General features: G+C 48.5%; 1 protein-coding gene across 2 annotated transcripts; it reads right to left on the bottom strand.

The window, feature by feature from the left end:
- Positions 1-646: 646 nt before the first annotated feature.
- SPIRE2 (spire type actin nucleation factor 2) lies at positions 647-27,518 on the bottom strand. Of its 2 annotated transcripts, none has more exons than XM_081920179.1 (15): positions 26,877-27,518; positions 17,221-17,258; positions 15,119-15,481; positions 11,864-11,947; positions 11,260-11,424; positions 10,577-10,663; positions 9,668-9,791; positions 8,638-8,810; positions 7,650-7,824; positions 7,192-7,334; positions 6,123-6,260; positions 5,930-5,997; positions 5,793-5,820; positions 5,309-5,424; positions 647-4,214 (listed from the first exon to the last, which is right to left on the bottom strand). In XM_081920179.1, the coding sequence occupies exons 1-15, from the start codon at positions 27,226-27,228 to the stop codon at positions 4,010-4,012; spliced, it is 2,259 nt and encodes a 752-aa protein (XP_081776305.1). In that variant the 5' UTR covers positions 27,229-27,518; the 3' UTR covers positions 647-4,009. The 2 variants fall into 2 exon arrangements, with proteins under 2 accessions (XP_081776305.1, XP_081776304.1); XM_081920178.1 differs by having other exon boundaries at positions 6,123-6,257; positions 26,877-27,343.

Genomic DNA, 27,518 nt, shown 5'->3' with positions numbered 1-27,518 from the left:
ACATGTATAAATACCACAGTGATCTTGTATATTCTGATGTTGTTGTTGCTCTTGTTTTCCCCCCTGAGCTACAGAGTGCAGTAAATTGGGTGATAGGCACTGTTACTTCATTTAGAAGTGTAAGAGAAATAACTAACAGTGATTTCTATTTTATCAAAATGCTATTTCAGATTTTTGCTATCACACTCCTTGTAACTGGGAGACACTGTAAAAAGGAAAATGGCAATAAAAATATTTAGGACTAATAGAAATTATCTGTTTGCATTATTGCTTTTTTATTAATCCAGGACGTTGTTGCATATATAGGCACACCTGGAAGCCACTTCTCAGTTTCTAGAGAAAAAGCTGTCACTCAGGTAGGAGTTCTCAGCCTCTGACATCATGAAGGTGTGAAAGAGAACAACAGAATCTGGCAGTCTTGGGTCTGGAGCTGGGAAGAGGTGTAGAGGCCTGACTTGCTCACTGAGAATCCAAAGTTACGGTATTGGGGAACAGGATTTCTTGGAGTCTTAATGCTCCCACTCAACCCTTTATATATGTGCAAATATATATATCACAGAAAGCACCATCAGTCACCACTAGAGCTGGATGAATCTGAAACCTCTCACTGCCCAGAGGTGTTTATTAGCAAGGCCACACCACCAGATCAGTTTCACTTTACATTTTATTTACAACTCTTTACAATACAGGCTGCGTATAAAACATTTGTTGATGGGGAGAGTAAGTGCAGGCAGAACATACAAGAAAAAGGAGGGAGCACACACACCCCTTTTGACACAGAGTGCAATGAATTATTGCAAAGAAGGTGAGCAGGGTGATAAGGCATGTTGAACTCCAGAGGCAGCAGCCAGCACGATGCAGCCAAGGCAAGACTCCAAGCAAGCAGATTGGCACAAACAGCAATAGAAGTAGCAGTGGCAGTGAAAAGCACTAGCGGTTCCTATAGCTGGATTACCTTCCTTTCTCAGCACCGAGGAAAAACAGGCTTGAGCAATCACCTGCAAACACCTGGCTTCCTCTTTGACCTTCATAACACTCCACCTGATTTGTTTCTACAATGTCCTCTCTCAATCCCCTGTGTAACTCAGTCCTTGCTTTTTCCACTTGCATCATGTGCAAATTGACAAGCACTTAATCCTCACCCCATAACCGACTGGTTGTACAAGTAGGTATTTGCACATCCAGCTGTGCACCTGCAGGTACACAGTCTGTTCCACTGTAAAGCACCGACTGCATGAACTGTATATTTGGCGTTTGCAAGTATTGGCAAGATACAAAATGTGGAGCTCTTATGGTGCTGTACACAAAACTAGTGGCATTTTAGGAAGCAGTTACGTCCCCTGGGGCAGGAAGAGGAAGGGGGAGAGAGAGAGTGTGTGTGTGTGTGCAGCTTTTGAGACTGTGTGCAGGCTTGGCAGGAGATGGTGCTAGTTCTGAGCCACAGAAGTGGTCCAAGGTTGTCTTAAGTAGCCGGTTGAGATCCTGAGCAGCAGAGCCACTGTGGGTAGGTGACATGCAGGAATGGAGCCATGGAGGCTCTTGCCAAGCCCAAGTGGCAGTACTGAAGCCCACTTTCTCAACAGGACAAATGGGCAACACCAGGCTGGCACCTTGCAGCCCATGGCCCATGCCACAGAATAAAGCCCAGAGCTACAAGGCTAAATATAACAAAAATAATAAAATAAAAAATAGTGTCCTGTGGCACTTTAAAGACTTCATTCATTATGGCATCAGCTTTTGGGGACTAGAAATCCACTTTGTCAGATGCAGTGGTCCACTAGTCCATGAAAACGTATGTTGGGGTACCTTTCATATGTGGTAGACTAGAGTTCTCATCATTTCTGTCCATTAGCCATGCTGGATAGGGCTGATGGGAGTTGTGGTCCACCACTCCCAGAGGACACCATGTTGTCTACCTTTGGCTTATACCATAATAAATTGCATCCTTAGGGAGCCACAGGGTATTGGCTGTCTTTGCTGCTCAGAAGACTGAATGGTTCACTTGTGGAAGAAGACTGGGCTGCCATTGCTAGCGAGGAATTTAGCTTATCCCAGCCTGGTCTCACACTTGAACATTCAAAGGCAGATCTGTCATCATCCCTGGCAGAAATAAGCAGACCAGAGACGGCAGAAGTGCTGCCTTCCAGGTTGAATAAAACCGATCCAGGGAAAAGACAAAAGGGTAGGAGAAGCAAGACCCTTCTCTATCCACCTGTCAAAGATAAATTGATCCACTCCCCATTCCGCTAGCCACACTCAATAGTCTCTGGCCCCATCTGCACTATACATATGAAACAGTATCATACTGCTTTAAGCAATTATGGCTTCTCCTAAAGGACCCTGGGAAGTGTAGTTTGTCAAGGGTGCTGAGTGGTATAAGACGACCTGCATCCCACCCCCCAGCTACAGTTCCCAGAATTCCCTGCAAAGGATTGATTGTTAAACAATGCTGGGAATTGTGGCTCTGTGAGGGGAATGGGAGTCTCTTCAGAACTCTTAAGTACACTTAACAAACTACATGCCCCAGGATTCCTTGGGGGAAGCCAAGACTATTTAAAGTAGTACCATAGTGTTTTAAATGTATAGTGCTGATGTGCTAATTTGGCATACTAGGGCTGTGGATTTTGCATTTACAGCCTCTGTTTTTGGGGTGCTTCCAGGGTGTGGAAATTAGCTATCAAGGGAAGATGAGCTCAGTATGCCATGGCACAGCCAATTTACATGTGCTGGCCACCACAGCAGCAGGTTTGACAGGGAAGGTGGTTGAAAGACTCAGGGGCAGCCCTGCATATCCCAATCTCCTCTCTCCAAATTCTCTTAAGGGCAGTGGCAAGACTCACCCTAGCCCAGGCCTGGCATGGGCTGGATCTGGCTTTCATTCTGTCCTCACAGGGAGAGCTCCGTTGTGCACCTCTGTTTTCTATTTTCATGGCAATCCTGAATGGAGTGGGGGTATGGGACATGTGGAAATAGACTGCTCATCTTATCAGCTTTTGGAGAGCCAGAGTCCTCTTCTGCACGAGGAGACATTGCCTGCAGGATCCTGCCACACACAGCTGATACTCTTGTCGGGGCCTGGCTCATCCCTAGCAGCCATGCAACCCCCCAACTGTAGTTCTGGCAGCCACACAAAACCCACTGTGTGGGAAATGTTCAGCCTTTGTCTAAATGATTACAAAAATTACCCCTTGCCTCCTAAACCCAAGGAGCCCAAAAAAACTAGGGATTAGAAAACAGACAATGATAGTCTGAACACATTTTAAAAAGCACCTCCTGCTGCTTGGTGCTGGGAGGGAGCAGATAATCAAGACATCACCGAGAAGGGCGGGGGGGGGGGGGAGGAGAAACAGCTTGGAGGAAGATATTGGAAAGCAGCAGACAGGTCATGGCACAATGGGCCTGCTTCCCATAAGACTAGAAGCTGCACAGGTAAGACATCTCAGAGAGAGCTTCTCTTGCTAGTATGACTGAAAGGGCAGAGCCCTCAAGGGAACAAGGTCATCCTCTGGGGTGGCTGCATCTGGGATTTCAAGGTTGCATTTGCAGCAACTTAGATGGCCAGGCTTCCAAACACTCTGGAATTATCCTGCCCCACATCCGTCTTTCTTACAATCCAAAAAAGGTTGTTGGTGGGAAGACTTCAGCAGAGTCCTCGTTTGCCAAGCAGGGGCATTCCCAGACCAAACGTAGCCCATGGACCACAGCAGCTGATCAACAGATATAAATATAGTGTCTCTATAAGGTTATGTATATATGTACACACGCAGGCAGGCCAGGCAGGGGATGTTCATGGGAGGCTGGGATGGAGGGAAAGGAGGAGATGGGCTGGACAGAGAAGCAAGGAAGCCAGGAGGCAACAGGTCCAGACAAAGCCAGCTGAAGCTTCCTTGGCCAGAGAGCCCCTGCATCCTCCTTGCTGGGGGCTGGGAAATACAGAGGATCAAAGAATGAAGGTTGGGTGCAGAGGGCAGGGGGCTTGTGGAGGAGACCAGCAGCAGAGGAGGGTCATTTAACTGGAAGGGATGTAAAGGGACTGGGTCTTGCGGCTCCTGCACGGGGTGGTGTTCAGGATGTCCATGCTCTTGCGGCTGGAGCTGACGACATCCGTGACGAACCCGGAACAGTCACTGCAAACATCCTTGAGCACAGAGCCATGCGCATAGATGTACGGGAATTCCTCCTCCACGCTGCGCCAGCACGTGCCCTGCAAGGAGCTGGAAAGGCAAGTGGGGTGGGGGCAGAGGGGGATCCGTCACAAATGCCCCAAGACAGACAACTAAGCCTGGTGACTGACAGCCCCCTGGCTCAGCTAGGATGACGACACTGACGTAGCAGCTAGAACACTGGGCTGGCAGGATAAGGGTTCAAATCCCCACTCAGGCATGAAGTGCACTGCCTAGCCTACCTCTCAGCCTAGTCTACCTCACAGGGTTGTTTGTGAGGATAAAATGGGGAGGGGGAGAGCCACAAAGTACCCCAATTTGAGCTCCTTGGTGGAAAGCTGAGTGATGATGATAATATTGATGACAATTATTATTAGGTGGATTTGTGCTAAGGCAATAGTTCCATTGGCGTAAGCATTTCCAATTTCATGGTGGAATGAACTCCACTCTCCTCCCATCATGCACTATTCTGGTGGTACTTTCAACTCCCCATGGCTAATTTGTGGGGGAGGAGCATGGAAGGAATACCTAGTTGCACTAGTGAGACTCTATCTGCTGGCTCCCACTAGTGCAACTATTTAGTTCAGTCCATTAATATAGTAGTAACTTATTTCTAAAGCCACCTGAATCCCGTCTTGCAAACAACCCCAGCCTCCTCAGCTTTCAAATGTCTTCATGATTTCAAGAAGACAGAGTGATGGTACCAGCTCCACTCTATGCAGAGCTCTGCTGCTCAGCTGTATCAACTCTCAGCCCCCTGTAGCTCAAGTAAGACCTCTGCAAACAAGCTTACCCCCATAAATAGTAGACGACTTATTTAAAAGAAAACTAATCCAGTCTTTTGTGGTGTATTCATAGAATCATGAGCACACAAGTGCCCTGGAAGAAACTTTGCCACCTCATATCCTTCTTGGGCCTGGCTAAGGCCACATAAAATTTGCAATGGCAAATTTCTCTCCCTAAGCATTTGCAACGAAGTAAGGCCTGTTGTCTCCAATCCTGGATGACAGAGGAAAGGGGGTAGCGTTGCACTGTTCTATTTAAGGCCCTTAACTCCACCAGGAATCATACAGAGCACAGTGCATTCATGAATGAACTGAGGGTGGGGGAGACAGATGCAGAGAGTGTGTAGGGGTCCTACTTACTGGAAAGCCTCCCTCCTCCGGAATGGAGGTGCCTTTGTACCCAACGAGCCTGGAAGGGTCTCAAAGCCCAGGGCATAGACCGGGATATGGGCAAGCTTCTTTGAAGGCATCTTGATCTAGGAGGACATAAGAAAGGTTCTCAGCAAAGGTGAAGAGCAGGAGCACTGAACATCACTGTCATGACAGGGAGTCATCACCACAGCAAGGGCCAGCACTGTATCCTACTGTATTTTGAACGAGATGTTTATTGTAGGTCAGGGATAGGGGACCTGTTTTCAATCTACAGCTCCCATCATTCTTAGCCATGGACAATACTGGCTGGGGCTGATGGGAGTTGGAGTCCAATGATACCTGGATGGCCCTTATCCGGTGTAGATCTTCAGAAGATGGGAGAAAACCATCTTCTGAGCCACAAGTGGGCTCACCTTTTGCTCTTGCACCAGGGGGAATATTCCTGTCATGGGCAGAGCCAAGAGTCTCTTACCTTTAGACTACAGGAGCTGCAGACAGACCTAAAACCAAAAAGGGGAAACCAACATCAGATCAAAGGAAGGAGCCCCTTCAGCAGCCATCAACCAACAACACTCCCGGGCCTGGACCACACAAACAGAGCTTGCTCACCTCTTGCAGAACAGGCAAGTCGGGGGCCAGGAAAACAGAGCAAACTTGGTTTTGCAGCAGCAGCAGATCTGAGTGGTGAGAGGGGAGGGGGGAAGGAGACACTTGAGCTTCCAAGCTGACTATTGTTCAGTGCAAGAGGCCCCCCCCTCAGCAGCACACACAGACACCCAGTCCCACACCCTCCAACTCTCACCTTCCCTTTCTTCAGGCTGCTGTACAGCTCCTTGCTCTGCAAGAACTTCTCCATCTCTGCTTTCACCAACACCCGCCGCACATTGATCATCTCCTCCACAGTGAGTGCCAGGCTCTCCACAGGGTGGCTGAACTCCTGCTGGAGAGAGGAGAGAACAGAAGGACATAGGAGCCACCTTTGACCACCAGGCTGTTGGTCCAACTAGCCCAGTATTGTTCACTCTGACCAAGTCTTTCTTCCCCTGCTAGCTCCTTTTTAACAGGAGAGCAAAACTTGGATCTGCACCTATTACTTCAGCGGAAGAGCCCTTAAATCAGGGGTGGCTCTAAGTATATGACGCTGTTCTTTAAATTGTTTCCAGCAGATTGAAAAAATGGGAACCTGAGAAAACTGAAACAGACAGATCTTTCCAGCCCCATAGTGTGTATTCAGACCACCCACTGGGGTGTTGATAAGGCTGTGGAGGAAAGGGGCTCAGGCTCCAAACCTTTTTCCTGAGTGCCACAAGCATTTTGGTGGTGTAATATTAATTGGAGGAATACATTAATTTAAGATGACTTTATCTCTCAATGTTTTGGGGCTAATGAATGAACTAAATGAAGGGGACTATCTGGAACAGTGTCCATAAGGAAATTAATTAAAGGCAGAGGAACAAATTTGGGACTGTCTGGGGTGGGAGAAAAAGGAAGAACTTATTTGGAGTGATCTGGAGCAAAGATATTGTCTGGTTTGCTTTTTGTGACATATTTAACTTGTAAATCTGTATCTATACATATAAATTAGCATAAGTGTATTTTAGGCAAATCTGAGTCTCTGGGCCCATGCTCCAAATCTTACAGGTACCTTGCAGTTCTCCCTCCCTTCCACCCATGCCATTCATTCTAGGCAAGTTTTCATCCAGGTTGTGACAACATCTCAGCTTACTGCACATTTGGGGCATGCCAGACTAAGACCAGGACAGGGAACAGGTGCTCCTTCCCTGTCCAGCCTCACATCAGGAGGCTGGGAGTTTACCCAGTGCACAGGAACACCACACTCCATGAGAGTTTGATTCATACCGAATACTTACCAGCCACAAATATTTCAAGTTGACATCTGAGGCAGTACTGGAACCAGCCTCTGACTTCTCGTCCACAGAGCTGAGGACACCATGCTTGGGGGGGAAAGGACTGGCACCACAGGGAGCCTGCTGGTAGCTGGCGGGAACCGAACCTGGAGGACGAAGACAGAATGCCAACAAGACCAGAGTCAGTGCCATCTTGGTATATGTGCACGTTGAGAGACAGACAGAGACAGACTTGCCCATTTCCTCCACATTGGTCAGTGCAGGACTCATGCTATTTTAGTGCAGAGCTGCTGGGTCCCTCAGGTTGCAAACACACCATGCATTTAACCAACTTAGAACCAGAGTGTCAGTGTGTGGAGAGTTAGGAAGAAAGGCTTGGGTGGAGTTGGAAAGCGGGGGTGGGGGGTGGGGAGTGCACTTGCCCGTATTTTCCATGCTGGTCCATGCAGGGCTCTCGGTACCTGAGCGGGGTCTCGGTTCAGACCCACTGCGTCCCAAATACTCTGAGTCAGGCTGGCCACCACCGCTTTCGCTCTGAAACTGGGCCAAGTCTTGCTCCGAGAAGGAGCGGTCACGCTTCAGGGGCATCAGTGGACCTGGTTCCTGTACAGCCTCGGAGCTTGGAGAGTCTTCTTCCTGCAGAGAAAAGGGAGCAGGAATAGGTGTATTATTCGATGCAAGAGGTCACACTTGAGAGAATAGCTTTTGAGCCCAAGAACATCAGAAAATCTCTGCAGCAGCTGGGTCAGGCTGGGGGGCGGGCGGGCATAGCATCTACTCCAGGATCTGCTCTTACAGCCAATCAAACAAGAAGCCCACAAGCAGGACATGAGAACAACAACACTCTCAAGTTTGTAATTCCAGAGACTGGCAGAGATGGGTGAATCTGCCCATTTCAGTTTTCTAATTTTTTTCGCATTTATGCAGCAGTTTGTGGTTTTTAAATAATATATTTTTTAATCCTCTTGAAAAATCAGCATTTTTGACTAATATGTACACTTTTGCAAGCAATTTTCTCTAACATAATGCGTTTTTGTATGTTATGTATTGCAATGCTCACTTCTCCTTCATATATGCATGACTGTTTGGCTGGAGAACTGCATTGCAAAATTTGTAGCAGTACAAATTTAAAATGGTAATTATTTCGGTTCAGGAAGTGTGCATTAGGTAACTTCTCATTAAAATCTAATTTATCCTCCATCCCTACTGCCAACTGGTAACATCAGGCAATGCAGTTGAAGGCTGATTCCACAGGCACCACCACAAAGTGCATCCCCACCATTTCCAGACACCTCCGGGCGCCATGTGCAGTACAAGGCAACATGGTGGCTGGGACCAAGGAGCAATAGGGTGGCAAAGTGTCTCCATTGCAGCACAGCACCAGTTCCTGCAGGCTAAAGAACTCTTCTTCCTGAAGGTGTCAAGAGAGGCAAAAAGCTTGGTTCTCACCTCCGAGGTCAACATCTCCTCCATCTCTGCCAGCGTGGGAGCCTTCAGCAAGACCCTAGGCCTCTGGCGCTGGGGCAGGGCATTGGCGTCGGAGACATCTGAGAGGTTGATGCAGGAAGTTGAGGTCACATTGCTGGAGCAGGCATTCAGGATGCAGGGGAGGGAGCCAAACCCTGGAAGAGGAGGAGAACAAGGATGGCAGCACCATGAGGGCCCAGCAGCAGCACAACAGCTTCTAGAGTTGGGGCCACCTAAATCCCATTCAGAGAAGACCCACTGAAATTAATGTGCCCAATTTATTTATATCCCACCTCTCCACCCAAAGAAGCCCAGGGAGGAAAACAGCAAGTGATGAAACATCTTTAAAATGCCCATTACTTTCAATGGGTCTACTCTGAGTAGGACGAACATTGGATACAGCCCCTTTCTATCTATAAATTGCTAGACATATTGAATATTTTGACATTGCTTCTCCTTTTTATTAAAAAAAAATCTATCTGGAGTTGAATACTAAACCTATTGAAATTACTTAGTCATGTTCATTACTCTGAGCAGGAGTAGCATTGAGTACCACCCTTGGAATACACTGGGCACATGACTGACATTTCTCCTCTCATTGGAGAGTGTTTTGTGTAACTAACTCTACTTCCCTAACCTGGTGCCCTCCGTATGTTTTGGCTGATCCAAGACATTCAGACAGCTTCAAAGCCATCTTCCACCAGTCCCAGTAACAGCTGGTTCCACAAAACGGAATCTCTGCAGTTGTTCCAGGTTTTTTGATCACTTAGACATTTCTGAGATTTGCACTGTTGAGTTCAGAGTTTCCCACTGGACCCAATAACTTAGGTCCCAACTTTTGCCCCTCCCATTTCCCACGTAATTTCTGGACCCAGCATCGAAATGTGAATGATAGTGGCATACAAATACCTTATACAAATATGGCCTGAATGGCCCCATGTACTTACTGATGAACATGTTGCACACTAGCATTAAGGATTCCCCTTAGCCTTTCTCATCATCGCAGGCTTACCTTTCTGATTCTGGTGCCGTGATGCCACAGGTCGGAGCTTCCTTTCCTGCTTGATCTCCTCCAGGATTTTCTCATGGAGCGTCCTCTGTTTCTGAGGAATGGGGCGCAGCCTCCGTTCCGAAGCCTGCAGCCAGGTCGGAAGGGCAGTTTTTCATTTTCAGAAGGGCTATATAGTTAATTGCCACCTTCCTTATTAAGGATCCATAAGGAATGTTGATCCCACAAAACTAAGGTAACAGAGTAACCAAGATACAGCAACTGCACAAGAAGTTCCACATGTCCAAGTAAAATCCCCATCGGTCAAGTTGCAGGGCACACACTCTCAGCTTACAGAAGAGCCCCAGGATCAAGCCCTGGCACAGCCAGTTGAGACAGAGGTGGCAAACTGTTGGCCAGTGGGCAAGGTCTGCCCATCCCTACTGGCATTTATTTGCCTGCCCAACCTGAGACCCCTCGTGATTTTGCCAGTGGCAGTCACACAGCAGTGGCAAGAAAAAAGTAAATAGAGTTTCACAGGAGGATCTTCTTTCCTCGCACAGCACAGTCCCCCTAAGAAGAAAACACTGGAGGGACCCAGAGTGTGACCTAAGATGCCCATTCCTCTCTTGCAGACACTGTGTAGACACACCTTAGGTGGCCATGCCCACCTTGACCACACTCCTTATTGGCATGAGGTTCTCAAAGGGTTTCCCAATAGTTGAACCACCCACAAATCAGATGGAGATTGCAAAACAGTGGGTAAATAACCGGGAGAGTCCCCTGCCAATCTGCTAGGCTAGGGAATCAGCAGCCTCTTAAGTTCATAATGTTTGGTTCCCCGGATCCAAAAGCAAACCCCTGCCAGGCTACAGGACCAACCCAAAACTGGGGGCAGGGGGCTTCTTCCTGAGAATAACCTTTTCCACCTACCTGTCTCAGGGGCGGCCGAGATCTTATGAAGTCAAGGATAAGCTCATGCGCATCCTTCTTCACCTTGGGAGGAATGTCGCCGTCCACCTGGTAGATGCCCCAAAGAGGAAGAATTAGCAGCTGGATGCTATCCAAGTGTTCCTCTTTCCCAGCACCTGTCCTGTCCCCAGTTTTGCCTTTGGTGAATGCCGTAAGAAACTCTGAAAGTGTGAACAGCTACATGTGTGATCCTACCAGTTTTAGCTCCCTCCCGAGAGGGTCTCTGGAAATATTTCCGAGCATGATGGATGGATTCGGTCTATGGCCCAGACATGGGCAGACTTGAGGCTTGTGGGAATCCCCCCTGTTAGTGGGTCCATCAGGGGGAACCAAAACAGGTGGCTCAGGGGGCAGAGCCAGTTACCTGCTGACTCCCAGGAGCCACACAGTGGGAAGGCGCTTCCGAGCAACCTGTTTATTGAGCATTCATTCTGATTTGTTTGTGGGGAGGTTAGATGGCACTGATGTCAAAGCAAGTGTTATCCCACTCTTTCCAGGGCATTTCCCTGTCACTTTACATAGTCCAGCAGGACCAGGCTATGGGAGGTGTAGGCAGGGGTAGAGACAAAAAGGAAAAGGAAAAGGGGCCCTATTGCTGCAGTGATCAAAACAGCCAGGGACACCTACCCACCCACCTCACTCACCATGACCTTGCGGAGCTTATAGTTGCGGGCCCGGATGTCCTGCATCAGCATCTCGAAGGGCGTCAGCTGGTACTCAGTGGGCAAGGGGTTGAACTGCTTCTCCTGGACCTTCTTGAGCTTGACTCCATTGCGGAGCTCCCTCATTAGCTGGACCCACAGCCGAGCCTGCAGCAGGCAGAGAAATATCAGTCGCTGACGAGAAATGGCTTGGCATGAACCTCGTGCCCCTTCCTCCCCCAGAAAGAGCCTCTGCAATCCATCTTTGGGTCCACCTTGGGGAACTCTACCTAAGGCCATTGTGTCACATAGCCCCCCAGCGCGCGCGCACACACACACACACACACGGCCCATACATTCCCTCCTTGCAATCTCCCCCAGTTTGGAGCAGGTGAAGCTGGAGTAGCAATTGATGCCACACCTAGCAGGACCAGCATGCAGGGCGCCTCTCTTGGCAGCCCCAGGATTAGTCCAAGGAAAAGAAACTGAAGTTCACTGGCCAGCTTTGAAGCTCTTGCCATGGTTAGCCCACTGGGGCTAGCCCAGAGCCACCAGCCATTTATCCAGGTGACATTCCCCCATCCCACCCACCCCCATCACTCTGTACCCAGTCTGTGTTCCTCAGGTTGTCTAGATCTGCAGCTGATCGGTCCGTCAGCTTCTCGTCCTCATCCTTCAGCTTCGTCAGCATCTGCACACCACAAGAAACAAAAACAGGCTAGCTTTTCCTTCTGCACAGGCCACTCAGCCATCTCCCCAGAGAGTGTCACCAATGAGAGTGGCAGTGGAATACAGGCCCTTTGACCAACAGTCCAGGGGGACTTGTTAGTTTTTCTAGATTCTGTCAGGATGTGAAATCTACTGAGATCCATCACCCAAAAAGACACTAATTGACACAGGGCCATATTTTTGGCGTCCTACAGGCACCAAGCTGCTTTACTGCGATGCGATCGTACAAACAGTTATTTCCACTTAACAAATCTGCAATGTATTATTGTCAGCTCCTGCTAGAGAAACCCACATCATATTTCTGCTGCAGACAGATGGAACAGGCAGAGGCTGTGGTTATCAAATGAAGAACTGAACAGTAAACAAGGCATTTATCTTATTAACCACTAATTCCTCTAACATGTTAATAATAACTCCCACTGGGCTGATGGGAGTTAGGCATCTAACAGCAACTGACAGACACACATGTTCTCCATCCCTGACTTAAGGACAGTGGCTGTGAAGACATTGTTACATTTCATCCCCAGGAAGGGCAGGGATGGCCAGACTTCACTCCTCCAGAGAGACAAAAATGTGCCAGGAGGAATTCTGGGTCTCCATGAAATCGTTTCCTAGAGTAGCTCATGATCCCTTCTGAACTGTTTGGCTGTAGAGTTATTAATTAGCAACGAGTTAATTAGCGTTAATAGGTTTCCGCCCATGAGACAAGCCCACAAGGATGTCACTTATTATTTTGTGCTGGAAGAGCCAGGTAAAAGCATTGCCTGCCTGCCCTCCTTTATTCCTCCCAGGAGACAGGTGATGTCTCTTTGCAGGTGTGTCATTTAGAAGCTTTGGAATGAGAGGAATGCAAATTGCTGCTCCGCCCATTCCCAGAAGAAAAGCTTCCCTGAGATTCTAGGAGGGCAGCTCAGTAGGCTAGAGGTTGCTGCCGATCAGAGATACTGGCCAGAAGGAGGTGCTGTTGCTGCTGGTTTTTTTACAACAGCCCAGCAAGTCTCTACAAGGAAACAGCTGAAGGAAGTAGGGAAGGTGCCTAATTCTCATGGAAGGATCTCTGTTTACACAACTGGGATGGGCTGCACGTGAGAGACCAGGAACTGGGTAGAGAAGGAAGGACAAGTGGTGCATCAGGATGTGGCCCACTGCCTACTCTCTCCATCTCCCCTCCTTCCCCTGGAATTCTTGCAAAGTCTGCGCAAGGTGGGCAATGTCACTGTTCATTAATCAGCAAGCTCAGTGACTAAGGCTGTGTACACAGCATACTTTTAAAGCACAGTTCCTCTACCCAACCAAAGAATCCTGGGAGTTTGTTAAGGGTGCTGGGAATTATAGTTCTCTGACGGATAAACTACAGTTTCCAGGATTATTTGGGCAGGGGGTTGTTGAAAGGGGGGATGTGCTTTAAATGTATGGTGTGATCACAGCCTTAGATTGTTAACTATCAAATTCCAGGGACTTATCCAGGATACCATTGCTTTAAAAAACTAAAAAAGCCAGGGAACCCCAGACATTTTAAGAAAACTGCCCCTTGCCAGCAACTAGGAATTGCAACATGCATCTCCAATCCACGAGGATGTAGGGAAGTCAGTCTCCACTGAGTCCGTCTTCCCCAGCCCACGTGCCGTTAACTACTCAGCCACCTCCTTTGTGCTCCAGCCCAGATACAGCTTCCCTTCTCTGGCACCCACAGGATCATCATCCCTATCTACCCTGTTCTGCAACTGCCACCAGAATGCCCCCTCTTCCCAGCTTACCCATCGCAATTTAGGCAGCCTGCACACAGACCAAGCTGGGACACACAGGTGCCATCATCAGGCTGACAGGCAGAAGGAGCAGCCTCATAAGCTCAATGAGGCAGAAAACAGCCTCTTTAACAACAGCTGCAGCTCTACAGACAATTGATGCCTCCCCTTCCCAGAGCAACAAGGTCACTGCTCTGCAGATACAGGTGGCTGCAGGGTTCGGAGCATCCTTATCTTTCCTCTAGCTGCTGTGTAGGAAGCTTATCCATGTTGCAGCTTCAGACAAAAAGCAGTGACGCCGTAATCCATGGAGTGCATCTTCCAACAAAGCTGCAATGCTGTCATGCATGGAGCATGTCCTGAACTCCAATCAAGCCAAAGGCTTGTAGTTTGTTGTTTGCCCCAGAACTTCCTTTCCTCCCTTGACTCTCCCTTTCTCTGTTTTCCCTACTGCATTTTTAAAACTGTGAGTTCCTTGCAGGCAGAGACATGTCACTGTGTAACTCTCCAAGCTGCCATGTGAATAGGAGGGATGCAAAAGGGCTACATCCCCACCCTACATTCATCACAAGCAGCACTGCTTCCTTTCTGCTGCAGTTTCTACTAAAAACTGCATTATGGGTTTCAATGTCGGTGGTAGCGGGATTATAAGCTCTTTAGTAGTCACATTATTCCAGCCCATTCATCTCAGTGCAAAGGAAATGCAATGCAAATTGGGGTGGGGGAGAGTAAGATGTTAGGATATTTCCGTTCCTCCTTAAAAAGGGAGCAGGCTGTTGTGTGTCACAAGCCTGCGTACTTCCTGCTCATAGGGAGTTTCCGTTTTGTATATAGCTTTTGTTTTCTGTCTGTTTCCTCGGCGTGAAAGCAAGCAGTCATGTTTTTCCTTTGTTCTGACCAACGTTGAATAAAGCTGTAATTATGCTCTCCTGGGTGAATCTTCCGTTGTGGAATCTCTGCTAAAAGGGCGTGCATGAGTCCTGGAATGTGTCTGAAGCTCATGTCGCTAATTGACTGATGCTGTTCTACGGGGGACCGAGAGACCGTCTGGAGAAGACGTGTAGGCTGCATGATGGCCTTTGTCTCCCTGGCAGTATCCTAACATAATAGACTATGCATCATTTGTGGACTGGAAGTGCCAGTAGTGAATATAGACTCTATGCCACAGTTTGATTTCCATTCCAGGCATGGGACAAACAAGAGAACACCAACCATTTCTACTCCCGTTTCTGTTTCCAGCAGAAATCTCTGACACCCCTAGCAAGCAGACAACATGTCACAAGCGCACGCATGCTCCTTCTTGGGGTCAAGCAGCGCTGATGCTGCCATGCATGCCCTCCCATCAATGCCCGTGTGGCAAGAGCAACACAGCCCACTGCACTGCTCACCTCCTTGGCATCACGAATCTTGGCCAGAAAAGCCTTCAGTTCAACCGTCTCCAGGAAGAGGGCTCTGCAGACAGCCTGGTAGTGGGCCTCAGCTTCCTGGGGCTGAGTGAGGCGCATAGCACATAGCCGCATGGCTTGGCTGAAGGTGCACACGGCCCTCAGGGTGCCCTCCGCCACAGCCTCCTCTTCCTCCTCCTGCCCGCCATAGCCTTCGTCTGCCGTGGCACAGCCACTGTCCTCTGAATCGCTGTTGGCCATCAAGTCAATAAGCCGCTCCAGTTCAGGGCTGAGCTCCCGTTCCTCATTCTCATCCAGACCCCAGTCCAGCGCTCGGTAGATCGCAAAGCCGAGAGACTGCACCATCTGCAAGCAAGCAGACACAGGTGATTAAGGCAAAAAGGTTGTTTAGGTGAGATTGTGCCATTAGGATACAAAATTAAGTGATGGCCACCAACTTGAATGGCTTCCATAGCGGATTAGACAAATCAACAGAAGATGTGGCTACATGTAGCCAGTGGAGTCACAAGGGGGGCGGGGGGCAGTGCGCCCCGGGTGCCATGTCTGGGGTGGGGAGTGGGATGCCCTTCTCAGAGGCAGTATCTGGCTGGAACTCTGAACAGGAGCACTCCTTTTGAGAGGGAGGATATACTGCAACACTTAGTTGCTGGTATTGTGTTGTATACTGTTCTTGTTGTTACTGTTGGTATTACAGTGGTACCTCAGGTTAAGAACTTAATTCGTTCCGGAGGTCTGTTCTTAACCTGAAACTGTTTTTAACCTGAAGCACCACTTTAGCTAATGGGGCCTCCCGCTGCTGCCACTCCACGGCCAGAGCACAATTTCTGTTCTCATCCTGAAGCAAAGTTCTTAACCCAAGGTACTATTTCTGGGTTAGCGGAGTCTGTAACCTGAAGTGTATGTAACCCAAGGTACCACGGTATTGGAGATTTACTGAAATGATTTTTTTAAAAAAATCATTTTATTTCCCAAACAAAGGTGTGCATTCTGGGCCCCCTCCTGTCTTCCTTGCTCTCTGCACCATGAACACCAGGGCTCCATTATCTAGAAGTCAAGGGGAACATGAGCCCCCCGCAGGGAACAGGGTTGATGTAGAGAGCCAAGAGTCTCTGAGCAGAAACAGAAGCTGCACTGTTAGCTGGCTTCCTTCCCCTGTGGGAAACGTGAGTGGGGGGTGGGCAGTCATAAAGGGAAGAGGTGTACATTGATAGAAGAAAAACAAAGATACTGTCATGTCAAGTTGAGCTGAGCTGTGGAGGCTAAGAGGAGAACGTGGGGAAAGAGGGAGAGGGAGACACACATCTTCAGGGTGTGCAAAGAGATTAAAGGGGCCTAAACTCCACCCTTGTAAGATCTCCAAACCAGATCCAGCAGGTGCACGGCACCTGCCGAAGGATCTCCCTTGCTGGCTGCTTTTGGTTCCTGGCCCATCTGAAGCCAAACTATTCCAGTCTCCCAGCTACCATTTTGGCCATTTCTAATGGGATCAAGGAGGGACTTGATTTGGCCTGGGACAGCTCATTAAATATAGTTATGTTTCAGCATTTGTGAATTATTCATTGCTTGGGCTTAGCTACCAAGGCGACAGGCACCCAGGAGAGATGGGCTGATGGTGGAGTGCAGCTGCTTTGAGTTTGGGAAGGGGGGGAGGAAGGGAGAGGAAAGAGCCTCTCCCAGAGGTCTTCTCAGGAGGAGGACACACAGAAATCACTCGGAATCAGAAGGGTTCTGTTTGCACCACTTTAAGGCGCTTTCATTCACATAACGTTGGAAAGACATGATAGGAACTTTTAAAGGAAATGCATGGCCTGCAGAAGGCATATCTCTCCCTCTCTCATAATACCAGAAGGTGGGGTCTTTCTCCTGATCCAGCTCCAGAGCTCTTATGTTCTTAGCAGACTGAGGTTTTCAGCACTGATCTCTTGAAATCTATGCTGTCTTTCAACTGGCTGAAGGCAGAATGACTTCACCCACATGCTGAGATAAAAGCTTTTTAGCAGGTCACCAGAGTGATCCAATAATGCTGGCTTTTGGGGGCAAGTTTCAGTGACCCCTTATTTCCTAGGAGGGAATCGACAACGTACCTGTGCTTCAGCAGAGGGTGTCAAGGTCAATGGGAGCTCTGCAAGAGGAAAATGACACCATTAAGATTGCTGCCTTTTGGAACCATATCCCATATTGTCAAGTTGGGGTTGTTATACCACCTTGTTGTTCACATGCCCCACTTACACACACACTCTTCCCAACCACAAGAGCCAGGCTAGACTCAAAGGACCCAGATTCACCTGGGCACCTTTGTGGGATTCCAACCCAGCCTCCTTCCCTTATCAAAGCAGGAGTCCATATTCCCTGCTACTACAGACCAGACAGCAATTCAAAGGGTGCTGTAGACACTGTCCAAAGAGGCCTACAGGACAGCTTAAGAACCAAGTCCAAGGGTAAGAGATTAATATTTCAATGCATTAAGGGAGGTGGTGCCAAAGCCACAGCTCTCTCAAGGAAAATGATTGGCTGGCTCAGCTACAGCACTGGGGTGCTCACAGAAAGCCCACTCAGCATCATGCATGCAACACATCACCTGATGCAGACCAGACTGAACCACACTGACATAAAAAACACTCACATCTCCTAGGGTCAGAGGGCAACGAGTAGTATTCCCCTTTCCCCACAGCCACAGTTTCTGTCCCAACCCAAGCTGATTAAAGACTGGGAAACCCTATTCAAGCCAAGTGCCCAGCAATGCTTCTCTCCTGAAACTCTTTAAAACAAAAACTAACTTCCAGTAGCTATTTTTATGGGGACTTGAGATCTCATCAGTTTCCCCTCAAGTCTCTTTTCATTGGTCAGACAGGAAAAAATCTTTCTTTTCCTGTTCCTTTAGAATCTTTTATGTTCATATATAGTTTTTATTCTATTGGTGTTTAAATGTTTTTAATGACTCTCTCACCCTGCTATGTTTTTAGCTGTTCCTATGTTATCTGTAAGCTGCCTTGAGGTATTATAATAATTACAAAGCCCTGTTTATTATTGCTTTACCCTCCATGGTGAGGGAGAACTATGGCTTGTCATTGTACTGATGATGATTTTCTGTCTTCTGCCTTCTTCAGTCCTGGCTGGCTGGCAGTGAATCATCATGGAGAGCCACACAGGTAAAGAAGGGGTGGTGGAAGTCTGCATGGCTGAAAGTCTCTGTCTGCTGCACCTGTAGATCAGGCTCAAGTGCATACATGAAACATGAACAATCAGGATTTGCCTGTGAACGTTAAAAGAGCAGCAGCAGCAGCCTCCTCCTCTTCTGCAAGGGACAGGCTGTGAACTCCAAATATCAAGAGGTGGGAGGGAAAGAAGCAAAAATTCACAAGTGGTGGGAGTTTTGGAAAAGAAACAAAACAGAAAAAAGACACGTGGCAGCTGGTGCACCAACAGTCAAAAAGGCAAATAAGAGGCTCTCTGGGGCAGAAAGTGTTTTTCCAAGTGCATCTTAGGCAAGACAGAAATTAGCCCTGAAAAGGCAGGCCATTAAATTCACCCACTTGGGGACCATAGTCCCCAGAGAACCTGCCATTTATGAATGCAGAGCCTTATTTTTTTTGGGGGGGGGAGAGGAAGAGCACTAAATGGAGCAGGTTTTCATTCCCAGGCAGGGATAAAGCAGTTAAGCCAGGCTCCCCCTGCTCCATTTTCCATAATTGTCCGCAGTGCTTCAGAGCCACTTTGCTGTCATGCCCCCTGTGACTCGAGGGAGCTCAGACCCCCATTTCCTGCCATTTCCCCAATCAATGAGCCACTTATAGGCTGCCCTGCAGAGAGGTCAACCTGGCCCACACAAGTGCCTCTTATCTCTAGTGACACTGAAGGGTGAAGCTCTCCTTCTCTCTTAGCATGCATAGAACAGAGGTCGAGGATGCTTTCTGCAGGGCTGCCTAATGCTGTTTAGACTGGTTTGGGGTTTGTTTGGTTGCAGGTGGTGGAGGAAGGGTAGTCCTGGTGGTGGTAGTGGTGGCAGCGCTTCTTACAACAACAAAAAGTTGTTTTTACTGTATACTGAAAAGGATTGTAAGCTGCTCTGAGGAATATTATGGGCAAAGGTCCGAGGATATAAATCAGAACAATATAGCCTATTGTTATTTCTTCCCATCATCGCTCTGTCCAAGAGGTGCTGGGGAAAGAAGGCTCAAATAAGCCATCTCTATTTAGAGGTAATTCCATAGCCAACAATCAATGCTCTCAAAATTTTGCAAATACTACAACCTTCCCCAAGCTGGTGCCCTCATCACGGCTGAGAGGTGTTATAGTAGGAAATGGCTGTCCTGGCTGGGGCAGGTGGGAGCTGTAGCCTGAAATACCTGGAGACCACCAGGCTGGGGAAGGTTGCCCTACCTCTAGGATGTGTGGGGGGAGGCAACATGCTGCCCTCCAGATGTGGACTGCACAGGTCCCATCCTACTTGGGGATGATGGGAATCATCCTCCAAAATATCTGGAGCTGCACCAGACTGGCTGCCTTGCATTGGAAGAAAGCTGAGCATGGCTTCATACAGCCACATGAATGGAGCAAGTGTCCTGTACTCCATTTATCAGCAGGACAACAGGAGCAAAAGCTGTTAAAGAGGCATAACTTGCTAGGGCAGCCGCATCAGCAAAGCGCAGTCTAACAGACTCAGCAGATTCTCAGCAACTCCGAGACATTTCAGAGACATTAAGGCATCTCCTAAACATCTCTGTAGGCAGCACCACACAGCAATTCTGTGGCAGAAGAACTTTTTAAAAACCCAGACACACAAAGAAAGAAAGTAGCAGCAGCAGCTCAAATTTGCTACCTTGTAAAAGGGGCACAAAGTCAGCTGGTGAACGGATTTGCCCCTCTCTCAGTTCCTAGTATCTTTCATATATCACAATTCACCCTTGACTCCAGTTCCATTATCAACCAGTACCTGAAAGAGGAGCTGCAGAGGCTAAGCAGGAAATATTTCTCTTTGCATTTGGCATTAAAATGTCCCCAACATGGAAATTCAGTCACTACAGTTTCTCTGTTGGTCTCAAAAGGGCAGGAGACAGTATGTAAATAGTATATTTAAATTAGGTTGAAGTAGATATAAGCAAGGTTTAGAGCTTTACAGAACTCTCTGATGGACAAAGGAAAAAAGATAAGGGGTGGGGAACCAACCCAGTCATTTGTAACAGAATTTAGTCTTGCTTCTCAAACTATCTGATGTGGCAGACCAGCAATTCCTACCCCCCGCCCCAATGTGTCAGAAACCATCACCATATTGGTCCCTGGGGCATCTCACCCAACTTGCGTTGTGATGTTTTCATAGTCTGGCAGCTGATGGCTTATGGACTGGCACTATTCTGTGCCACCACTTTGAGTAGCCTTTTTCTAAGGCCATGCCCCTATTTCCATTTGCTCCTTACGTGAGCACAATCTGCAAGCATGCCTACATTCCACAGACTGAAAGCACACCTGGATTTCAACAGGAAATCCTCTGAATTTTAGAGGAACTGCTCTCTCAGAATCTCCACACAGATCATGCAGGGGATTGCAGCAGAAAGTGCCATACATCAAGATTTAAAAACACTTCGCAAAATTATGTACTGGTCTTGCACAAGACTCTTCATTCCAGTATTTAATTGCTGCTCTCTTTTGGGGTAGGCTGAGGAAGACAGGTGGTTGTGTTGTTAATGGTTACAGAGGCCTACTGGGTATTATTATTATTATTATTATTATTATTATTATTATTATTAGATATTGCTTACCCATCACACCTTCACCAAATCAAACTGCAGACTGATATAGCTAAACATTGTTCTTGTGCAAGGGTTCACCATTAAGATTATTTTTTAAATAATGGGAAAAATTCCACCCTCCTCAAAAGCACAAGTCTGCATTTTAACTACAGTACTGTTAAGAGTGATACCTAAAGGCTGGTTACATTTGGTCTTGCAGACTTCCAGTGGGTTGATTTTTTCAGAAGTGCACACAGATGCAAAAATACCTGCAGGTGTGCCCCAAAGTGTCAGGACTTATTCATGCTGTGCATAGTTAAAACTAAGGAACTTGGTCCCACAGGAGGCAGTGATGTTGTCCACCAGCTTGAATGGCTCTCAAATAGTATTAGACAAATTCATGGAGGAGAGGGCTATCAGAGGATACTAGCCAGGATGGTTATGCTCTGCCTCCACAGCTGGAGGCAGAAATGCTTCCAAGTAACAGTTGCTAGAAACCACAGGAGGGGAAGATGCTCTTCTGCTCAGATCCTGCTTGCAGGTTTTCTGCAGGCATCAGGTTGGCTACTGTGAGAACAGGATGCTGGACTAGATGGGCCCCTGATCTGATCCAGCGGCTCTTCTTATGTTCAGAACAGAAAAGGTAGAGGAGGGCAGGGGAGACATGGCAGAGAGGAAGAGCAAAGCAGCTCAGCACAGATACATCCCATCAAGCTCTAATGTGGATGGGAAATAGTGGGAAGCCATGTGCGACACACAAACGTAGAAATCAGATCTGAACTCCCCATATATGATTTTTAAGAAGTGTCCTTCTGGAAGCACCCCTAGCTATACAAAGCAAGGTTTTCAGGATACCATGGATGCTGGAAAGTAACATGCTAGGAACTGAGCTTCTCTCCACTGCAGCAAAGATTCCTTGCTATATACTGCTACTGTTCATCACCGTGTTCCTTCAGGGACCATTAAACTGATGCAATTCTTGGCCTCCTCCCCACTAAAACATCAGTGGTGCCTGTGGGCAGAGAGAGAGAGCTCTTGGGCTGGAATGATTTAAATGCACCAAAAGAGTCACCTTCGCTTTGCATCGTTGGTTGAAGGTCAAGAAGTCAGTGACCCTTTAGTAGCTGCTGACAATCATAGGCTAGGCTATGTATAGCCCAGAACCGGGCAGACCAGTTTTTAAGGCACTCTGTGTAATGCTTCTAAGTAAATATTATCAGAACAAGCAGATCAGCAATAGCTACTCCTGCAGACTCCAAGGCAACCAGCTGCAGCCCCTGCAAGGACAAAGGCAAAAGGTTCCATTCTGCTTTGTCCCTCCAGGCACCTCTTATTCTTTCAGAGTTTTCATACATGACAAAGAACATCAAAACAGAAAACAATTACCTTCCCCATGCATTCCTTCCAGTATTTCATTCTCTTGGGATTAGCAGGAAAGAGTTAGAATTTTGAAATAGAATTGCTACCTGCCTTTGCAGACACCAGAGAGATGTCAAAACATGGGGGATTGTGAAGTGCTTTCTGGGGGATGAGCACAATGGAAAGGATTTCGGTGCCTGTTGGTGAGGATTGGTAAAGTAGCAGCAGCCAAACTGATTCAGATACATGAAGCTTAGGACAAGAAGGTCGTCAAATTTAGACAACAGGACAGTGGCTTTGAAGTTGAGAACATCTCAATTCTTTGCATGTAGGCACATCCTCATTTCTTCAGCTGCGCAACAGGAGAGTCACACACAAAAGGGACATACACACACACACAAACGCACACATACACACAGAGGAAGTCATGATATTGCTGCCTCAATTCTTTGTGAATTACTCTTAGGAAGCTGCCTTATGCTGAATCAGACCATGGCATTGGTCCATCTAGCTCAGGATAATCTACATAGACCTGGTTCTCCGGGGTTTCAGGCAGAGGACATTCCCAGCCCTACCTGGGGATGGTGGGGAGAGGATGGGACCTGGGGCCTTCTGCATGCAAGGCAGATGTTCTTCCACTGGGCCATGGCCCTTCCCTCTTGACACAAGCTCTGTACAAAGCACATGAGTGTCAGACAGACATGCTCATCCTGCCTCTTGTTTCCATCCACCACAGACCTACCTTAAGTGGGGAATGGGGCACAGAATAAAGCTGTGAAGTCAAGAGCTTTTGTGGACAACAGGATTCATCCGATGCATAAAGGGAACCGAGGGGGTGGTAAATATATGTATGTGCAGCGCACACATAAGAACATAATAAGATCCTGCTGGATCAGGGCAATAGCCCGTCTAATCCAGTATCCTGTTCTCACAGTGGCCAGGCTGATGCCTCTGGGAAGCTTCTAAGCAGGACCTGAGTGCAATAGCAGCCTCACAACTTGTGATTCCCAACAACTGGTATCTAGAGCAATACTGCACCCACCAACAGTGCAAGCAGAACATAGCCATCGTGACTAACAGGCATTGATAGTCTTTACATCTATGAATTTGTCTAATCCTCTTTCAAAGTCATCCAAGTTGGTGGCCATTGTTGGCCTTGGTGGGAGCGATTTCCATTATTTAACCATGTGCTGTGTGAAGAGGCACTTCCTTTTGTCTGTTTCGAATCTTCCAACATTCAGCTTCATTAGAGACCCTCTGCTTATGGGCTGAGAACACCAAGTTAACAACGTAAGAACTCAGGATGCCCAAAGGAACAAGTTGCTGCCTGATAGCTGGAGCCTAACTTCAGGACACATTCTTCAAAAATACAAATAATTACTGGCATGGCTGAGATAAAGAGCAGTAGCTGTTTGAGGAGATGGAACCTCCTTGTTTTTGTTGAATTTCATATAAGAGCAGCAATTTGCCTCCAACAGGAAACATGGCAGGATGCCAACCTGCCCAGAACCTGTAAGTCCCCAGCTTGTTTGAACTAGGCAAGAAGTGCATTTTTTTTCCATTGAGAGAGATAAGCAGCTGAAAGAGAACCCAGGGTACATGCATGTCAGTTTCCTCCATTCATTTCCCTGGTAAATCTAACATCATCCATCGCTAACCTGGTGCCCTCCAGAATTTTTGGACTGCAACTGTTATCAACCTCAGTCAGCAGACAATGGACAGGGTGATGGGAGTTGTAGTCTAAAACCTCATCTCAACACCTGCCTGCCCATACTCCAAGACAGGAATTGGGAACCTGTGATGCTCCAGATGTTGGACTACAGCTCCCATCAGCTCTGATCATTGGTCAGCTGGCTGCTCAGAGTTTAAGTCCCACAACATTTGGAGGACACCACACTAGATACCCCACTCTAAGACCTTCAGCAGAGGCTGTCCTTTGGCTTCCCCATCATCTAAGGTATGTCAACAGGCTGCAGGGGAAAGGGCCTTCTTGCTGGTGGCCTCTTGACTGTGCAAGTGCTCTCCACAGGCTTCACTGACATCATTTCAGTGCTGCCAGTCAAAGCACCCCCCTTTCCCCCTGGGCTTTTTAATTCCCTTTCATGCCACTTTCATGTCTCACACATCCTGTCTCTTTTAGTTCTGATAGCTTTCATATCGTGTTGTATTTAATGTTTTATACGTATTGTAGCTTTCACATTTGATTCCCAAAACCCTTCTGTGGGTTTACAGGTAAAATGTCTAGTGCAGCTCTTCCTGCCTGTCCCAAGCCTTGAGATGCATGCAAGAGCATAAATGAATGTGTGTGTGCATTAGTTATGTGCATCGCTGGTGGGAATGTTTCCTCTGCTGCATTTCAGAGAAGCCACAAAGGGAGCAGCTTTGCAGTGATTCAATACACAATTCTCTCATCACCTGCTGTGTGGCTGGTAACTGTGAGATGCTAAGCACCCAAACACTGATGTCCCTGAGGCCACACAGGGCCTGGCTCACCCCTTGGGGCCAAAACACTGCCCTACCCAGGGGACAGATAACAAGGCAGAATCTATAGCTCTTAAACATCTACACCTGCCTTGCATGGATGTACTAAATGATGAAGGCAAGCAGCGTGACTCAAGCACTCAATGGCTTCTGTTTACGCTAGCACATGAGAACACTCTGCAAATTGGTCGTTGGTGTAATTACACACATCATAAACATACCAAGGATGTGAAGTGTGTCCTTGGGAGATACTTTGATCTCTTTGCTCACACATGAAAGATAATCCAGGACTTACTACAATCCAGGATCCCCACCCAGTTTGCAGGTGTACAGGGAAGCTTAGACTTTGGACTTGCGTGACAGCAGGCAAGTGGGGGAGGGGTGGGGCAGGAAAGAGGTTTGCTTTAAAAGAAAAGCATGCAAATAGGTTGGGTAACACATAATAAAATTATATAATTAATTTGGATAAGGATTTGTTAATATGCTGCTATATTGTCATGTTATCACAATACGTATAGCTTTAATTTCCAAATAAAACAGTGTTAAAACTTTTAAAAAGGAAAATGTTCTTCTACAGCAACGTGTGGGCGGTCCAAGACATTTTGCTGCCTGAGATGGCCAGGATTGCACCTCCCCGCCCCCACGTACAAAAGTCAACCAGACTGACAGCTTTCTTAGATTTCCACAATTGCACTCAAAGGCAGCAGGTTAGTTTAAGCAGGCTGTAGGGCACACACAGTTCTGCCCACTCCCCACCCACTCCATAGCATTTACCACCTGCGGTAGTTGCTTCATCTTCCCTCATGTTAGCGCTGGCCCTGGGACAGCCTTGCAGTGCTTAAGGCAATCGCAACATACCTGGCGGGTCTTCCATTAGGAGGCTTGTTTGATTTGGTTTTAAAGCATGATGATATTGTATCTATCTTCCTGCAGTTTAAGTGCCTTTCACCTTCAAGTGGAGACCACACACACACAATCTTTTGATTCACAGAAGTGAGAGCATGTAGAAAACAGTTCCTTCAGCTTACTTAACCTGAATTAATTCTTCTCTGCTTCTCAATTTCCTTTGCAAAGAATTAAGTTTTGTCTGTTTATATGCAAGGATCGGCAGGAACACAAAATGCACAGAGACCAACTCCTACAAAACAGGACGTCCTCAAATGCCATCACATCTGACAGATTGATGCCTTTAGGATTCCCTCTGTCTACTTGGGAACAGGCTGCTTTCAGGCTCCAAGAAAACAGCTTTAAGTCAGCACATGGGGAGAGGCTGGCCCCAGCCACAATTCACCTTCAGTTCTTCCCTTGGGATATTCAGAACCAACCAAATTGTTAAAACCTTTTGCCCTTCAGAAACAACAAGTCCAGGTTTTTTAATGGAGAGTCTTTACATGCCCCTTATCTGGCTGAAGCAAGATTTCACTTCCCACCATAACACTTTTTTGTTTACTTCTGGAACACATCTCAGGCTCAGAAAGGAAACACACACACACACACACACACACACACACACACACACACCCCTTAAATCTACCTCTGCACACCAAAGGTTATCCCCCCCCCCCAATATATTTGTTTCCTGCTTAGATGTACTTGGAGGGCTTCACTATTATATTAGTAGATTCTAAAACAGGAATCACAAAAGCAAATCACCAATGAATACTTCCAGCCTTTTTTTTTTTTAAGGAAATGAGGGTAGAAGGAACGGAGGGTATTAGCCCGGCAGTTCAGTTGCAGGCTCTTCCCTTGCCAAGGAATCGCCCCCACCCCACCTCCCCGTTATGTCTAGAGCTCTGGACACACCCGCCCACTAGCCTCTCAGGTAGGGACCAGCAGGTGAAGAGGGGGTGGCTACGGGACTGCGGGACACAGAAGCCCTCTTTGCTTCTCCCCCCCCCCCAAGCACTCGCCGTGCGTTTAGCTCTTAGCTAAAAGCTCCCCCCCCCCAACTTAATCCCTGCGGGCTGAGAAGACGGGGGAGGGGCCGAGCGCTCAGCCGCAGTCCCTCCAAAGCGCCTCCGTCCCTAAAGCTTTTTCCCGGACAGCCCAGCAGAAACCGACGAGAAGGTTGCTTTGCCCGAGTCGGGGGGGGGGCGCTCCCCTCGCTCCAGCCCCGCCGCCGCCGCCGCCCTTGTGGGTCGTTCGGCCCGGCTCCGTGGTGCCGCCCCACTCACCGGCCACGCCGTACTCTCCGCAGGCGGAGACGGCGCCGTCCCGGTGCAGGCGGATGTCGGCGGTGTCGCGGATGCGCCCGGCGGGCCCCCAGCGGCGCGCCTCCTGCTCGGGCGCGCCTTCCTCGACGGGGCCGGGCTGCAGCAGCCCGCGGCAGCACTGGAAGCACACGGCCCAGGCCTGCTCCTCGTTGATGGGCTGCTCGTAAGACTTCAGCACCTCCTCCAGGGACAGCTCCGCCGGCTCCCCCGACGGCCGCTCCTCGGACGCCGCCACCGCGGCCCCCGCGCCGCTCCCGCCGCCGCCGCCGCCCTCGGTTCCCGCCGCCGCTGCTCCTGCCGCCGCTCGGGCCATGGCCGCTGCTCCATCATCGGCTCCTCCGGCGAGGCGGGCTGGTTGCCATAACAGCGGCGCTGCTGGGCAGCCTGAGGAAGAGGACAAGGAAGGGGAGGGCTGAGCTGGGCTGGCCGCCGCCACGGCTGCTTTGTCATCCCTCCGGCCCAGCCCGCCGAGGAGGGAGCCCCGCAGCCGCAGCCTATGGAGGGGCCAGGTGCGGCCAGGAGGTGGGGAGACACGCCCCGCGGGCCCGCGCCCGGCTCCGCCCTGCGGAGGACAAAAAAGCCGAGGGCGCCCTCTCCCACGCT

This window comes from Podarcis melisellensis (assembly GCF_964234715.1).
Source record: "Podarcis melisellensis genome assembly, chromosome: 8".
In the NCBI taxonomy this organism is placed as follows: Eukaryota; Metazoa; Chordata; class Lepidosauria; order Squamata; family Lacertidae; genus Podarcis; species Podarcis melisellensis.
Note: the sequence above shows the minus strand (reverse complement) of the source record. Positions and strands in the feature narration are given on the sequence as shown.

Coding starts and splice junctions, on each gene's coding strand:
- SPIRE2 (XM_081920179.1), bottom strand. CDS start 27,228: ATGGCCCGAGCGGCGGCAGGAGCAGCGGCGGCGGGAACCGAGGGCGGC. Junction 17,259..26,876: donor CGGAGAGTACGGCGTGGCCG/GTGAGTGGGGCG, acceptor TTCCTCTTGCAG/AGCTCCCATTGACCTTGACA. Junction 11,425..11,863: donor ACCTGAGGAACACAGACTGG/GTACAGAGTGAT, acceptor TGCCTGCTGCAG/GCTCGGCTGTGGGTCCAGCT.